This window comes from Gymnoscopelus braueri (assembly GCF_963280865.1).
Source record: "Gymnoscopelus braueri genome assembly, chromosome: 17".
Taxonomy (NCBI): Eukaryota; Metazoa; Chordata; class Actinopteri; order Myctophiformes; family Myctophidae; genus Gymnoscopelus; species Gymnoscopelus braueri.
In genome coordinates, this window is record NC_137617.1 from 47,704,393 (window position 1) to 47,721,947 (window position 17,555).

The following is a 17,555-nucleotide window of genomic DNA, read 5'->3' on the forward strand; positions in this document are numbered from 1 at the left end:
AAATAAATCTAAAATGATGCTTTCCCGGTCTTAATGGGTTAAATGCAAGAGGGGTAATGAGGCGATGACACACAGCTGGTAGAGGTGAAGACAGAGGAACACATGTGGGGAACACAATAGACCATATTCACACGGCGGCCATGTTTCTATGAAGTCAATGAAAGTAGCCACCCCGGGTGGCGGCACTTTCAATGTTAAATTCCAATATGGCCGCCGTGTGAATATGGTCTATGGGGACCTCTAGTGGAACTTGGGGTGATGCAACTTTGATGATGGAGGGGGCCACTATATGTCCACACTCACTCCAGAGGGCCACATTTATGCAACGTGTCCCTCTGGAGTGAGTGTGGACATATACTGTCGGGCAGACACCTCTTATCTCCGTATTTTAACTTTTTTTTGTAAATTAATGCTGTACTTCGCCATTCTATGTCACACAAAAGTAGCAAAATTAGCCGATCTACAAGCTCAAAACGCGTCGCACTGCGACGCGTTTTGAGCTTGTAGATCTGCTATTTTTGAATTGGAATACTGATTTTTTTTTTCATTATTTTCTTATTGGATTTTTTTTAATTTAATTTCAAATAACTTTATGAACTTAAATATAAATACATTGAACATAAAAAAGACAGAATAATTTTAATTCTAGTCATTCAGCTACCAATATAGACTATTAGTCAGTAATAAAAGCGGGTCATGATTGCATGTTTGGAATTGTAAACAGCTGAAATCAATAATATATCAGTATTCCGATATTAACCTGCAGGGCCGCATTAAGTGAAGGTGGGGGTCTGATATGGCCCCCTGGGCCGCCAGTTACCCATGTATGCTGTAGAGAGACAATCACAGATGACACTGCATGGTTCAGACATATGTTTGTGTCAACAAGCTTCTTGTTAATGACTGATACATTTTCATGTTCATCTGCCTTCTTTGCACGTAGAATTTAGCATTTAAACGTCTCTATGTAGCTGCATTTACATCAACAGCATCCAGACATTTGTTACAACAGGAAACAGGTGGAAAGTTGCTGCATACTGTAGGAAAGTCCATACGCAGGCTGCAGACCTGTGTTCAACCTTTTTATACAGTTAAGAGTGTTTAACATTCAACAGAGAAGCAAATAGCTGCTGCATTGTGTCCTCTGTTAGTATTCAGGACTCCATTCCTTAAAGACGAGGGCCAGGAACACGATGACTGTTGTCACATAGAAAATGAAGAAAGCTTTGTTGATTCGTGTGGCCATTCTGGTCCAGTAACCAGGCCTGCCTCCATCTTCCTTGCTCTTGAAGAACACATCCAGGTTCTTCACCAGATCTCTCAACTCATCCAGGATCACCTGCAATCCATGAGATTCCCCTTTGAGACTGTTGTCCTGAAACACACATTAGACCAGATTATATTATTTAGATTAGATTAGATTATTTAAATTATCGTTTTGAGACAATGATTTGAGGGAGACACAGTTCCAACCAAAGTTTGGAAGTCATGGATTAATTACAGTGCATATTATTCTACAAACACATTACATGCATGGTGACATGAATATACAATGGTGACACAATGCTAACCTCTTCAGACACACTCTGAAGCCAACACGGAAGCTCATGCATCGTCTCTTTTTCACCATCATTATCAGGGACATTGTAAAAGCACAGACTCCCCTTGATTCTCTTCCCTGAAATGACACATACAGAGGATTGATACTTAAACCACATTATGAGTTCATATGATTCACAATATTCATGGACGAGAATCTAGGACATAAGTGAAGCCAGATAGAGATGGATTAATAAATAATAATGGACAAGAAATTAGCTTTCTGCTGCTATCACCTTCTCCGATCTCTTTCAGGCTAGCCCTCCTACGTAGAATATAGTCCAACGGTGCCTTTCACTCCATAGTGAAAGGCACCATCCACTCCCACAATAACTTCAGAAGATTTGACAGCATCTAACAGCACTATTATTAGCAGACACAATACACATGTCTATTTACCTAATACAGATCCCCTCCTTTTCTCCCTCTACACCAGAATCCAGTGGTGTAAAGTAAATAAGTACATTCACTCAAGTACTTAAGTACAATTTCTCAGGTGTTTTTACTTTATTGGAGTATTTCCAATTTTCAATACTTTTACTTCTCACAACGCGTCGCATTGTGAGCTTGTAGATCTGCTATTTTCAAACATTTTAGTACTTTTACTTTTGATACTTTAAGTACATTTTGATACCAATACTTTTGTACTTTTACTCAAGTAACATTTTGAACACAGGCCTTTTACTTGTAACAGAGTATTTTTATATTGTGGTAATGCTACTTTTACTTAAAGGGGAAATCCACCCCTTTTCAATATTTAACTATGTCATTAATATAGCATAAAGGAGTTGTGTGGAAATAAGAAAAAAGTTCCCCCCTTTCTGTGTTGCCTTGAACTGGAGGATTGATTGTGGGTTTAACATTGCAAATTACACCATGATGAGTCATCACAGTGTAATTTGCAATGTTAAACCCACAATCAATCCTCCAGTTCAAGGCAACACAGAAAGGGGGGAACTTTTTTCTTATTTCCACTATATATTCCACAATATAACTCCTTTATGCTATATTAATGACATAGTTAAATATTGAAAAGGGGTGGATTTCCCCTTTAAGTAAAATATGTGAGTACTTCTTCTTCCACCCCTGCCAGAATCCCTGGGCTCTGTCATCTCTGCTCACATGCTCTCCTATGATGACTGGTTAGACTGATCACTCTCCGCGTTTCCCCCCCTATATACTGTATGGCTTACAGCTCACAGTGGATGCTTTCCCACCACCTCAAACTCAACACAGACAGGACAGATTATTAGGGCCTGATTCACTTAGCCGGTCGTAATTAAGGTGTAAATAAAGTGACAAAAGACGTGCGTAATTGCTCTAAGCGAAAACGGACGTGCGAGTCGCCAAACGCTGCGTAGATCTCTGATACGTGTGTATCGCTTGTGTTCCTCATTTTTGTCTGACAGTCACAGGCGTGTTCACGTGGAGAGTCATTTGCATTGCTCCACGCCCCCATTTAAGACCATGAAAGGCAACTGGGAACGTCCTATGTCAGAAGTAACGTCGCCACTCCGCAACATGGACAAATCTACAAGCTTTACCACACGGCTTGACGCATCGCATGCGTCTTTAACCCATTAGGACCTGAAGCCGATTCTACATGTCTCCTAAATCTCAACAGTATTCTGAAAAACGTACGTTTCTATATCAGTGGGTTTTCAAACTTTTTTATGTCAAGGACCCCCAAAATTATATGTATTTGGCCGCGGACCCCCATCAAAATATCTTGTTCCAGGGACCCCCAGAAGCAAAGATTTTAGTTAAAAATGTTCGCTTTAAAAATATAAATATTCAAAGATTTGCACACATTTTCACGATTTTTCAAAAATAGCAGATCTACAAGCTCGTAGCGCGGCACTCGGTGCCGCGCTATGAGCTTGTATATCTGCTATTTTTGAATAGCCCAAAGTGTAAAATAATGCTTTTTAGCTCAAATCTAAAAATGACACAGTTCCAGGTCTTAATGGGTTAAAGGCACAAATTGCAGCAATCAATTGATCTTTATACTTTGTAAGTCGCTCTGGATAACAAGAGCATGTCTCACCTCTGTCACAGCTGTGGCCCTTGGTCTTGTCCTCCTTCTCGTTGTGGTCTTTGCCCGTCTCTGTCTTCTGGAGGACTGAGTCCTTTTCCAACAGGTACGTCACCACAACCGTCTCCAACAGACTTAGCAGCATCAGAGAAAAAGTCCCCATGCAGTACATCGCTGTGAGCACGACACAGTGTGACGAATGTAACCATGACTTCAAAATACATTATTATCCACTCATACTGTGTTTAACACATTCGGTGCCAAAACCGTGTGATTACGTGTTTTCAAAGAGTAGCGCTTAGGTGCCGAAACCGTAAAATCACGTGTTTTTACATCACATCTTTTTTTTTTTTTTTTTTTTTCCACAAGGGGAGGGCTAGCGCAGCTCTGGCGATCACCCACGGTGATTCTGAGAAGGAAGGGACAGATGGATCACCGTGCCAAAAAAACATGGCTCCCCATCCGCTTCCGTTCTATCTCCTTGCAAAAAAAACACTGTAGCTCCGAAACTTTTTTCCGGTGGGGAAAACGAGTCATTTTGGATGCACGATCGCTGCGCCATTGTGTCTCGCGTGAGAGATGTCATCATTCCAGGCGTTAGCCAGGACCATCGTGCACCGTGCACGCATGCATTGTTTTTCATGGATTGCTCGTCGTGGATTCTAGAGGCAGCGCAATGGTGATATTTATGGCACCGAACGTAATCTGTTATTATAAAATTCTGGCACCGAATGTGTTAATATAAATGATAATCCAACAGAGATAAAAACGTATCCCATGAGTGTTACCTATGATTGGCATTCTGTTGGACGTGGCGGGCAGGATGTCGTTGAGAATGAGTTGTAAAACTGTGACGGCCAGCAGCACGGTGACCTTGAAGCTCAGCTTCTCTCCACAGCTGTCCGAGATCAGGAAAGACGCCATGTCTAGACACAGGAAGAACAAGACGGGCAACAGGAAGTTGACAAGGTAGAGGACGGCCTTCCTCTTCATAGTGATCTAGGAGGAGATGCAAGAAGGTCAGCCTAGAGCACACATGGGCAAAGGGCCGGACCGGGCCCTTTGACCATCTCAATCCGGCCTGGAAAGTCTTCAAAGAAAAACAAAATGATCCCGCCAAAAAAAATCTGATTTGTAAAAGGCAGCATTATGTTCATGGTTGTGAGGGAAATTAATTTCATTTGACTAGTTTAATTAGTACTAATACTAGTCATTAATATTTACCATCTGTCCTGTATTCCATAATCCATCCATATTTCCTCAAATGGTAAATGTTTATAATGTAACAGTGAAACCGTCTACCTTGAGTCCATATAACATGACCTATAGAATGGTGCATATCAGACAACTAAATAAGATGTAAATTAACAGGCTTGTTTAAAAGTTGAAACGGCATTGCAGTGGATGGTTTTAATATATAAGTTGTCTTTTCATAGTAACCTCAGAGTACTGATGATACAGTACAGTACGGCTGTAAAAAAGTCAACATTTTGTGACAGAAATATCTTGTGTTGTGACACAAGGACACTACTGTAAAGCAATCTGTCAAGTCGACCAAATGTATCCAGATTTGTAACAGAATGCAGCATTATGTTTCAAGGTTCTATTGAACTGTCCAAAGTGTGGCCTTTCGCTCACTTTATCAAAGTCAGTATAACCATCCGGAGACAAATTGTAGCCCACCCCTACTTGACAAATGCAACCTTAGCAGTTTGCTTTAAAATGTACAGGAGAAAACATCTTGGCCTTTATGAACAATACCTACCGTGTAGACAATCTGCTGCTGTTTGTAGCTGGTCTCGTTGACTATGACGTATGTAAAGTTGTCAAACTCCCACTCATACTCGCCCCACATCACCTTCATGGATCTTATTCTGGTGAAGTTTGTGTCATAGGTTGCTTTGAGCTCCAGTTCATCGGCTGGTATAGAAACAGGAGAAAACACTGAGGTAATCCAGACTCCAGGCAGTCAAATGAATCAGATCAGAATGAACATCAAGATACATTATTTGATCACACACCTCTATAGCGCGCGCGCACACACACACACACACACACACACACACACACACACACACACACACACACACACACACACACACACACACACACACACACACACACACACACACACACACACACACACACACACACACACACACATGGGGAAAAAAAATAGTAGACTCCCTCACATCTGTATATCCCAGAGGCAAACGTGAGGTTGCAGGACTGAGTGTCGAAGGGGAACTTGTAGACGTTCATAATGCAGGTGCTAACGATCATTTCCGTATTCTTAACGATGACTCTCCCATCAGAGTAAAGGCGGACATAGGGGTTTAGAGCAGCATTGTCCTCTAACCTGGAAAACACACACACACACACACACACACACACACACACACACACACACACACACACACACACACACACACACACACACACACACACACACACACACACACACACACACACACACACACACACACTCAATGCTCATTTCGAGAATAAGTAAAGGTTTCAATCAACGTGAGATTGTACAAAATGCGTATTCCCACCTCTCATCGATGGTGATATCAGGTTTCCACAGCCATTCACTGGGTACAGAAACACGCTGAATTCCACAGAACTCAGAGGGATCCCAGGATATGAACTCATTTTTCCATTTCTGCGGCGGAAGGGACATTACAAACACATCAGGAATGATTTTAGGTGTATTCTCAGAAACATGTCGGTGCCCTGGACTAATAATGAGGTGAACTGAAGGACTGAGACCTGTGTGTTGCGGTTACTGTGGTTCCTCATAGTTTTTTTTAATCCGTTAAAGGACGACTTCACCCATTTTCAACCTAACTTCATATAATTGGTCCAAATTTGTGTCTATTCTGTCTGTGTCTCAGAGGAGGGCTGTGGACAGTTCAGAACCCCGTCTACCAGTGGCATCATCGATGGGGAATCCAAGCTAATAGAAACTGCAGGCTTTCTATTCCTGGAAAGTTGCAATGCGATAATAGAAGCCATTGTTCTCACGTTAATAAAAATCTAAATTATAAATGTGAAATCTTGTTGGGAAAAAAAACTTGCTTAACGATGATGTCACTGGTAGACGGGTTTCTGGACTGTCCACAGCCCTCCTATGAGACACAGACCGAGTAGGAAAAAAAAGTACCATTTTATCATGAGTATTAGTGACCAATTGTATGAAGATAGGTTGAAAATGTCGTCCTTTAAGCTTTGGGGCGGGCCGGGCTTCAACTGACGCGGGTCGTGTTAAATGTTCAGGCCTGTTGAGAACTCTATTGATTGGATAAAACTAAATAATAGGGGTGTGAGGTATAAGCTTGTATAAAACATGCCAGAGACCAAATACATAATTATGTAGGATCTTGTCATTAACTGTTATCTAGGCCCACGCTGAGTCTGTACTTGTCTAGTAAACCTATTCATGATCGTTTCCTATAGGGAACTTACTGGGGAAACGATTGTGGGTGGTGCTTCCTGTGGAGCTGGTAGAAGTAACGATACACTGTACATAATAACCTGACAAAACATAATATTTGGCTCAAATTAGAGTGCTTCATCCACAAACCCCTGGAAGCGGTTGATCAGGAACAGTGGTGGAAAAAGTATTCCAATTTTTTACTCAAGTAAAAGTATCAATACTGCAATGTAGAAGTACTCCGTTGCAAGTAATAGTCCGGAATTAAAAATGTGCTTGAGTAAAAGTACGAAAGTATTGGTATCAAAATGTACTTAAAGTACCAAAAGTAAAAGTACTAAAATATTTGAAAATAGCAGGTCTACAAGCTCACAACGCGTCGCGATGCGACGCGTTGTGAACTTGTAGATCGGCTATTTTCAAATAGCCTATGTATGAAATAGGGCTAAAGTGGTTAATGTATGTTTTATAATATAATCATTTATATCTGCAAAGTAACTAGTAACTAAAGTTTTCAAATAATTGTAGTGGAGTAAAAGTACAATATTTGCCTCTGAGATGTAGTGGAGTAGAAGTAAAAGTACAGACCATTAGAAAAACTCCAGTAAAGTAAAAAGTACCTCAAAATTGTACTTAAGTACAGTACTTGAGTAAATGTACTTAGTTACTTTCCACCACTGATCAGGAAGTCTAGTATTCAGTCGCACACTCTTGGGTGCAGCCTGAGGTCTGTGGACTTTATGTCAAGCTTTACTGGGACTATGGTGTTGAAATATGACCTGTAGTCAGACAGGTGTTGTTTTATAGCTCCGGGACCAGGAAGCGAGCAGGAAAGATGTCGTCGAGAAAAACAAGGAACCCCGACTGTCAACATATAAGCCCAAAACAAGAAACTTTCCTCTCTTAGTAAAGCCCCAAACAAAGCATTCACCTTTTCAACCTTGAAACCCACTAAACATTTAGATATGTTGGAAAGGTAGAAGATGAATCAGTTAAAGGTATCATGACATTCATGTTTACACCACATTCAGAGTCTTTGTCCTGGTCCTTCAAACGTGTACAAAAAGTTTTAACTGAAAATTCCACTCCAGTGATTCACTGTAGGTGTTTTTGTCTCACATTTCTAAAGCCTTTTCAACTGCAATGAAAAAAGAAATCTTTGCCTGCGGGTGTCGCTGGTGAGGGATTTTGCCTGTCAATCATCGCCTCTGCTCCGCCCCCCCCAAAGGAAAGGATAGGGAAGGGGAGGGGCGAGGAGGAGAGTGGGCGGGATTAATCGACTGTGACCTCACTGTCGAAGGGCCAAGCTCAGATTACTTTTCAGCCTAATTATTCAGAAAACCCCAGACCACAGAAAATCCACTGAATGTTCAAAGTTCAGATTTTTTGGGTGTAATTGAGGTCATAAAACCCCCCAAAAAACATAAGAAATAAAAAATTTGAAAATGAGTGTCATCGAACCTTTAAGAGCAATGTCATTGCCCTTTTGAAGGGAAGATACTTGACTTCACAAGCAAGTCAGTATAATGGAACAGTCATTCATATCATATTATATAATCACGTATATACAGTATGTAATCAGAACTCACCATTTGAATAAAGATGCGTGAAATTAATTTCTGCTCTTTCTCAACCTGTGAATGAACATATTATGATAATTGTCCAGCCAACAATCACAACTCATAACTGAATACAGCATACACAGATAATAAGCAGTTGCAAATAAAAATGATCAGGCCAGACGAGGCAACACATATGCATGCACACATCTATATATACAGTACTGTGTACAGTACACGCGTAAATACAGAACTTTGAGTTCCACGTAAAGACGGTCACCCGGTCATGTTTCTACCATTTACACAATATTGCAAAAAAATCGAACCAATCCTTATTTCTCTAAACCAGTAAAAAAAAATCATATAATTTGTCTCTTCCCGTCTTGACTACTGTAACAGACTATAGCAGTGGTTCCCAAACTTTTTCATGTCAAGGACCCCCAAAATGATATGTATTTGGCCGCGGACCCCCATCTCAAAGTATTTTATTCCAGGGACCCCAAAAGCAAAGATTTGAGTTACAAATGTTCGCTTAAAAAATATATATATATTAAAAGATTTGCAAAAAATTTAACGCATTTTCAGAAATAGCAGATCTACAAGCTTATAGCGTGGCACTCGGTGCCAGAGTTCTCACCAACACTAATCGTAGAGCACATATAACACCGGTGTTGGCCGCACTTCACTGGCTGCCCATTAAGTCTAGAATAGATTCCTAAAATCCTTTTAATAACCTATAAAGCATTACACGAGCTGGCCCCGCTTTGTATCACGGACTTGCTGCACTCCCAGCCCAACGTGAGATCTCTCAGGTCCTCTGACAAAAGGCCTTCTGGAAATACCCGCCGCGACCAAACTCAAAACTAAGGGTGACCGGGCCTTTGCAGTGCTTGGCATTTAGTCTCTCACTCTATCACTGTCTTCTGTCTTCATTGTTCACTGTCAACAAGGCAGAAGTGCCTTGAGCACACCATGTTCACTCACCACGTCTAAAATAGCTTCGACGGCGACGTTCAAGTGCACCTGGGTGGGTCTTCTGTAGTGCAGAACGGGTCGCGTTGCCGTGTACAGCTGAGGGTCGTTTATCAAGTCCAGGTGGTTTAAAACATCACGGTAACTACAGCCCTTCTCAGAGGAAAGACCAGCTGCAGAAACAGAGTAGAACCACCATGAACGAGAGGAAGTATTTTGTTTAAATCTCCTAAAACTATAATCCATGCGACACAGCGGAAAATGTGCTGTGGTCATTGAGAGTCCATTATGCAGTCTCAGAGTGTGAGCGCTCTTCTTTGCAGTTTTGCAGTTTACAAAAATGAAAGTGTTTGCTTATGTCATAAATATTACTTGCAAGTAAAGCTATAGTTTTAGTCTTTTATTGATTTTTTTCTGAATGAGGTTGATTTTTCACCATGAAGGAAGGCATCAACCTGTATGAATGAGTCATAAACTAAGAAGTTTGACACATTTTCCTATTGCTTATTTGTCAGCCCCCCCCCACCCCCCACACACACACTCTCACACACACACACACACACACACACACACACACACACACACACACACACACACACACACACACACACACACACACACACACACACACACACACACACACACACACACACACACACACACACACACATTATAAAGACCTTTTGTTGTTAAAGGGATAGTTCACACAATACATGCCTTTTTTTCCTATCCATTAGTCACCCCATGGAGACTTGAATTCATGGATTGTTTTGTTTTTGTCGCATTCCTAAGCCAATAATTTGATGACCAGCAGACACAAAGGAGACTCTTTGTGTCTCCTACCGGAACCGCTGCCCGGTCATCAAATTATTGGCTTAGAGAATGAGACAAAAACAAAACAAAACAAAACAATATCCATGAATTCAAGTCTCCATGGGGTGACTCATCATAAATAAAGAGAGGATTGTATGAATTTCTGTTGACTGGTCAAACCCAATTCCACTCACTATCTCCTGCAGTTGGATCCAGATCGTTGGTTGGGGTCAGGGTTGGCATCATGCGTGCAGTCGATGAATCAGCTGAACCTGGAGCCAGGGACATTTAGTTTAGTATGGATAGCTTGCCACAATTTAGCTTGTATTGATTACATTTTGATTGGGATGGTATATATGGTATATATTTCATATTTATAATACGTTTCAGAAAATGAGATGATTTGAAACAAATATTTAGGAAAAGTCATGAAAGGGGAACTTTCTCAGAGCTTCATGAGAGAAGATAATCCACTTTAAATTCTCAAAATCGGTCATATTGATGGCTTAGTCACGCAAGTGTTAAGACCGGGAACGCATCTGTGTAATTTTAAGATTTCTTTGGCTATTCAAAAAAAATAGCAGATCTACAAGCTCATAGCACGGCACCGAGTGCCTCGCTATGAGCTTGTACATCTGCTGTTTTAGAAAAATCGTGAACATTTTGTGCAAATCTTTGAAAATATATAGTTTTTAAAGTGAAGATTTGTAACTTAAATCTTTGCTTCTGGGGGGGGGGGTCCCTCGAACAACATATTTTGAGATGGGGGGGTCCGCGGCCAAATACATATAATTTTGGGGGTCCTTGACATGAAAAAGTTTGAGAACCACTGATATAGCAACATACGTTTAAAAAAAAAAAATCTGTAGAATCTCCCAGAAGCAAAGATTTGAGTTAAAAATGTTCGCTTTAAAAAAGAATATATATATATATTCAAAAGATTTGCACAAACTTACATCACCAATTTTTTTCAGAAATAGCAGATCTACAAGCTCATAGCGCGGCACTCGGTGCTGCGCTATGAGCTTGTAGATCTGCTATTTTTTTAATAGCCAGAGAAATCTAAAAATGACACAGATCTTAATGGGTTAAAAGAGCTAAATGAGAATGATCACAACATGAAGACAGTTGGAATGATTGAGTACTAGATGTGAGATATTTCACAGTTTCCTCTATAGTTGCTCAATATATAAATCGAGGCCAGCATACAATATATTTCTTTGTTGTGGTTTTAACAAGCAGACCATGTTAAACTGGAAGTCTTGTTGTTATTGTAGCTACTTAACCAATAAACATAAACACATGAAGAACAACAAATGAAGAACTCAAAACTTAAAACCCAACATCCCTCTCTATCCTGTGCTTCATTTGTAAAGGATTAGGTGCCGGAGCTCATGAACCTGTTAGTCACTCCCTGGGCCGATTTAAACAAATATATTTTACATAAAATAATAATAATAGATTTAACCATAAAATGGCCCCAGAAAGCTTGGCCAAATAACAGCATAAGGGTCAGCGTTTCCACATCAAATAATGTATTTCATAATCAGAACATTAAAGGGATATTTCACTTAAAAAAAAAATACTTTTTTCATTTATTTTATTACTTTTTTTTATCGTATTTAATTTTTGTAATTTTCAAAAAAAATATTAAAAATAAATGAAAAAAGTAATCGAAAAAACACGGCCCCCTCGCGTATTAGGAGGGCAGGGTGAGTCCAGAACCAAGGACGGGTGTTTTTGATGAATCTAACATGTTAAAAATGGAGTTTGAAGTTATAATGGGTTTGTATAGGAAGGGGGCGTGTCTGATAAAATGAATATTAAATATCTAAATAATGAATCAAGCAACTTAAAAACCGTCTGAGGGGCTCACAAAAGCCTGAGTAGAAGATAAAATGACCCAAAGTTTTTTTGAAAGTGAAATATCCCTTTAACATGGGAATGTAGCAATAGAAGAGCTATTATACGTTTCTGACCCAAAAAGGGGACGCATGTTGAAACAGCTCTCTCTTGTACTTTTACTCCACTACAATTATTTGAAAACGTTCTCACTACAATTATTTGAAAACTTTAGTTACTAGTTACTTCGCAGATATAAATCATTTCATTATAAAACATACATTAACCACTTTAGCCCTATTAGCCCTACAACTCGTCGCAGCCCGACATGTTGTGAGCTTGTAGATCTGCTATTTTCAAACATTTCAGTACTTTTACTTTTTGTACTTTAAGTATATTTTCATGCCAATACTTTTGTACTTTTACTCAAGTAACATTTTGAACACAGGCCTTTTTGTTGTAACAGAGTATTTTTATATTGTGGTGTTGCTACTTTTACTCAAGTAAAATATCTGAGTACTTGTATACATCAAAAAGCACCACAAAAGAAAACAATGTGTGATGTCATCTACTTTCCTTGTACCGAGTATTTTTTTATAAGGTCTCAATTGTTCAGAGATAGTGTTTGTTCATAAGCCGGTCCGCCTGGCTCTCATTGTCTGCACTGCATTCCAATGAACTTCCCCGGCTGCAGTTTGCCAACCAGTGTCTGGCAAGCTATAATGGTGGAAAGTAACTAAGTACATTTACTCCAAGTACTGTACTTAAGTACAATTTTGAGGTATTTTTTACTTTACTGGAGTATTTCCAATTTTCAATATTTTTACTTCTACTCCACTACATCTCAGAGGCAAATATTGTACTTTTACTCCACTACAATTATTTGACAACTGTAGTTACTAGTTACTTGATTGACTAGATTTTGATTATTATTACAAAACATACATTAAACCACTTCAGCCCTATATACATTTCGGGCCATTTGAAAATAGCCGATCTTGTGAGCTTGTAGATCGGCTATTTTAAAATGATTTTTTTTATACATTGGAAAACTTGGGACATTCTGCGTAACGAGTACTTCTACTTTTAATACTTTAAGCACATTTTGATACCAATACTTTTGCACTTTTACTCAAGTCAATTTTGAATTCCGAACTTTCACTTGTCTTCATTGCAGTATTAGTACTTTTACTTAAGTAAAACATTTGAGTACTTTTTCCACCACTGTCTGGATAGAGAAAATGACATAGATGTGAACCAGAGAAGCAAAAGGTGTTTGATATAGAGGAAGGTAAATGGGATGAGAGATGGATTAAACCATTACAACCGGGAACGCATCTGTGTAAGCACTTAAACCATTATTGTGTACTGTGGCTTTTCAAAAATAGCAGATCTACAAGCTCATAGCGCGGCACCGAGTGCCGCTCTATGAGCTTGTAGATCTGCTATTTTTGAAAAATATTGACGTTTTAATTTTTTTTAGGCAAACATTTTTTATTCAAATCTTTACTTCTGGGGGTCCCTGGAACAAAATATGTTCAGACGGGGGTCTGCGGCCAAAAACATATAATTTTGGGGGTCCTTGACATGAAAAAGTTTGAGCACCACTGATATTATAGCAACATAAGAGTTTCAGAAAACTGTAGAACAGACATTTGTAGAATCGTAGCTCAGGTCTTAACGAGTTAATAAAGTATATTTCATCTACTCTCATTTATCTTCTTCTATAAAATACCTTTGCTTCTCTGGTTAACGTTCGGCGAAAATAGATGATCTACAAGCTCACAACCTGTCGCAGCGCAAGGCATTGTGAGCTTGTAGATCAGGCTGATGTTCGGCAAAGAGATTTGGTGTAGACTATAGAGCACTATAGGGCCCTATCTTGTGCACCGTCTTACTCCTTATCCCTAAACTTATTAGCCATTTTTTACTATTTTTAAAAACATTTTAAAATAGTTCAACTAGCCAATCTACATCCACACAAGTTGTGAGCTTGTAGATCGGCTATTTGAGCTATTTTCAAATGTTTTTCAAAATAGTAAAAAACAATGTCTAAGACGTTTAGGGATAAAGGGTAAGTCTCCAGGGCCCAGTCTCTTTGCCGAACATTGAAAAAAGAACAGACCAAGTACAGAGCCATCCCTGTTGAATTTAGGATTAGTTTCCTAAGTGTTAAACATTCCCTCTGTCTTCACTGACATACAGTCTAGAATTCTAGAGTATAGGTCAATACACATAAAATGCAAAGATGATTGATTAAACAAACTGATTAAAAAAAAACTAAACTAAACACAGAACAGAAAATCACATTTCACTCCATGCATACATTATGTCATTCATAAATATGTCGTACCTGTGAAGAGGAGCAGGAAGGTGAAATGAACAAACATCCTAACGTGTGTGAATATGTGTGTGGAGTGACGAGTGAGTGTGTGTCTAATCAGATCCACATGAAACTGTTGCTGCTTTTTTTTTTTAAATCAACAGTTTCTCGTCCCGACACTGGTTCACACGATAGAGGAGGGCAAGCCAAAGTACATATCAGTCATCTGTCACAGCCCCTGAGGCCTGGCCTACCAGGCAGGGCCTGTGTTGAGTGTCTTGTGTGTTCTTGTCTTTGTGTCTTTCACAGGGCCTGTGGGTTGGGGAATTGTGGAGCCAATCAGGTGCATCGGGAGCACCTGGCCAGTGTTCCCAGCGTGTCCTATAAAAGGCTGACAAGGAGCTTTACCTTGTGTTATCAACTATGTTAAACTTCTCTGGACCGTGACATGACACGCTTACTCAAATATTGTGTTTGGTGGTGACTGTTTGAGGGCAAACCTTATTGTTTTTTTTTGGTTTGTTTGTTTCATCTGTTCTTTATTTACCCAGGGTAGTATCTGAGCACAAGTGCTCATCTTCAGCAACACCCTGCACATAGAAACGCACAGACAGACACACACACATTAAAACCTGGGAGCTGACTACAACCACAGTCTTATACAGTTTGCCAATAAGCAGCTCCACTGGAGCAGTTGGGGGTTCAGTGCCTTGCTCAGTGCCTTGCTCAGTGCCTTGCTCAAGGGCACTTCATGTAAAGTGTATGTATGTAAAATCCAAGTTTCTTAACTAGGACTATGTAAGAGCATGGTTTGAAGCAGGACGTATACATCAGTTCTGCTTTGATCTGACAACATGACCAACCTCCGACGACTCCTGTGCATCCTCATCGGCAGGCCCGGATCTAGACTTTTTTGATTGGAGGAGGGGCAGTAAGAAATGTTGATGGGTCATTAATTTTAGCCTGGATTTTAGCACGGCCGAGTCTGTGAGGATTGCCCATTAGTTTTCGTGAGGTTAGAGTGTGTGTGTGTGTGTGTGTGTCCTGCAGGGCATGACGTTAAACTGCCCCGTTGTAACTACCATCGTCAATGTAGTAGGTGCAGTGGATGCATTTGCAACTTCTGTGGACTATGTAGCTTGCATACAAGAAAGCACTTCTCACCGGTGGAATCTACCAACAGCCGACGCTACCCGACGTTCCAGGTGGGACTTCCAGGCCCATGAGAATAACTACAGAGAGCGCTTTAACACCAAGCAGCAGTGCAAGACTAAGAACTTTGTTTCCTCTGGTAAACCAGCCTAGGACATAACCACGGATTGGTTGTTGGAGGGTTTCGAACAACTTGGGATGCCCAAAGACGAGGCAGAAAGGCTGGCAAAGTATTGTGCTGTCTCTGCTGCCATATGTGGCGGAGCCGCCGCTACTTGGAGTGCTGAGTGACATGCGTGTTGTTGTATCATGAGGTCATATCCATGAGTTTGTGAATGTAACCTTTACTGCACCTAAAATATTTGTGTCCCTGTATGCTTTCCCTGTGTGTGGACATAAATAAATTGTTAAACTGTATTCGTCCTAGATGGTGTTGTGTTAATGCTGTGGTGGTGTTAGGTTTACAGTATGATGTTTTAATGCAGGCTAATAAAAATAAGGCAAGGTAAACACACAAATCGAATCATTTGAAAATAAGTCTTGTAAATATCCCCAATTTGAAAGTATGTGCTGAGAACCAACATGTTCCTAATGTCTATAGAAAAAAGAGGACCTGTTTATCACAGAGGCAGACTTGACTGACTCAGGAATAGAGGACTGAATTTGCTGTGCCTGGCCCCTGATGTGTCCCAGAATATATGCATTCCTATATAATGCCTAATTTGAATATTCAAATATACAATTTCAGAAAACTTATAATACAATAAATCATTGTCTTCATGTTAGTAATCAGCTGGGGAAGTTTCATGGTGATAACTATTTCTTAATTGTTTTCATCCTATTCACCTATCATGTATATACTGTAGGTGAAAATAACAAAATGTGTGATAAATATGAAAACGCTGCTCCTGTGGAGGTCAATATAATTTACTTATATTGACCGTATAAACAATTTAATAGAGATATGGTTTTGCCCACTCATTTGATAATGAAATCTTGTCTGGCTCATGGACTAAGTACTAAGTGGCAACCAACTGTTCTAGATTATATCATAAACACAATGATACAATGATGACAATCATATGTTCAGACAAGGAGCTGTACCTTGTGATATCAACTATGTTAAACGTCTCTGGACCATGACATGACCATGACACACGCGCTTACTCAAATATTGTGTTTGGTGGTGACTGTTTGAGGACAAACAATATAATTGTGTTTGAATGTGACTGTTTGAGGTCAAACCGTATTGTTTTTTTTGGGTTTGTTTGTTTTTTTGTTCTTTATTTACCCAGGGAAGTAGCTGAGCAGCAGTGCTCATCTTCAGCAACACTCTGCACATAGAACTAACAGAGACAGACACACACGTACAAATTGACTTTTGTAAATCCATTAATTTTTTTGCTGTTTTTGAATTGGAACCCTGAAAAGTTACATTTTTATTTAATTTCAAATGCATGTAGTTATACTTATGTTAACTTTATGAACTTAAATACAAATACATTGGACATAAAAAAGACCATAGCATTTTAATACTAGTCATTAAGCTACTAATATAGACTGAAGTAATTAAAGCGGGTCATGTTTGGAATCATAACAGCTGAAATCAATAATATATCAGTATTCCCATATTAACCTGTGGGCCGCACTAAGTGAAGGTGGGGGGCCTCATGTGGCCCCCGGGCCGCCAGTTGCCCATGTGTGTATACGTCCTCGCGGTGGGACTCACTGGCAGGTGAGTCAGTAGGATACAACAGCAGTAACAACACACACGAGTACGGAGAGGAAATACTTGGCATTATGACTAAATTGGGGAGAAAAGGG

The 17,555-nt window shown here is 39.8% G+C and overlaps 1 protein-coding gene across 1 annotated transcript; it reads right to left on the reverse strand.

The window, feature by feature from the left end:
• Positions 1 to 535: 535 nt before the first annotated feature.
• Positions 536 to 14,896, reverse strand: LOC308105448 (5-hydroxytryptamine receptor 3A-like). Its single transcript, XM_080456176.1, has 11 exons — positions 14,610 to 14,896; positions 10,609 to 10,686; positions 9,614 to 9,774; positions 8,660 to 8,704; positions 6,190 to 6,299; positions 5,827 to 5,993; positions 5,400 to 5,554; positions 4,423 to 4,633; positions 3,647 to 3,808; positions 1,572 to 1,678; positions 536 to 1,375 (listed from the first exon to the last, which is right to left on the reverse strand). Exons 1-11 carry the CDS (start codon positions 14,644 to 14,646, stop codon positions 1,148 to 1,150), a joined length of 1,461 nt encoding a protein of 486 aa, XP_080312302.1. The 5' UTR covers positions 14,647 to 14,896; the 3' UTR covers positions 536 to 1,147.
• Positions 14,897 to 17,555: the final 2,659 nt, after the last annotated feature.

Excerpts from the sequence above, each read along its gene's own strand:
- LOC308105448 (XM_080456176.1), bottom strand. The coding sequence starts at position 14,646 with ATGTTTGTTCATTTCACCTTCCTGCTCCTCTTCACAG. Across the intron at positions 5,994-6,189 it reads GATATCACCATCGATGAGAG|GTTAGAGGACAATGCTGCTC; the intron begins GTGGGAATACGC and ends TGTGTTTTCCAG. Across the intron at positions 1,376-1,571 it reads TTCAGAGTGTGTCTGAAGAG|GACAACAGTCTCAAAGGGGA; the intron begins GTTAGCATTGTG and ends TGTGTGTTTCAG.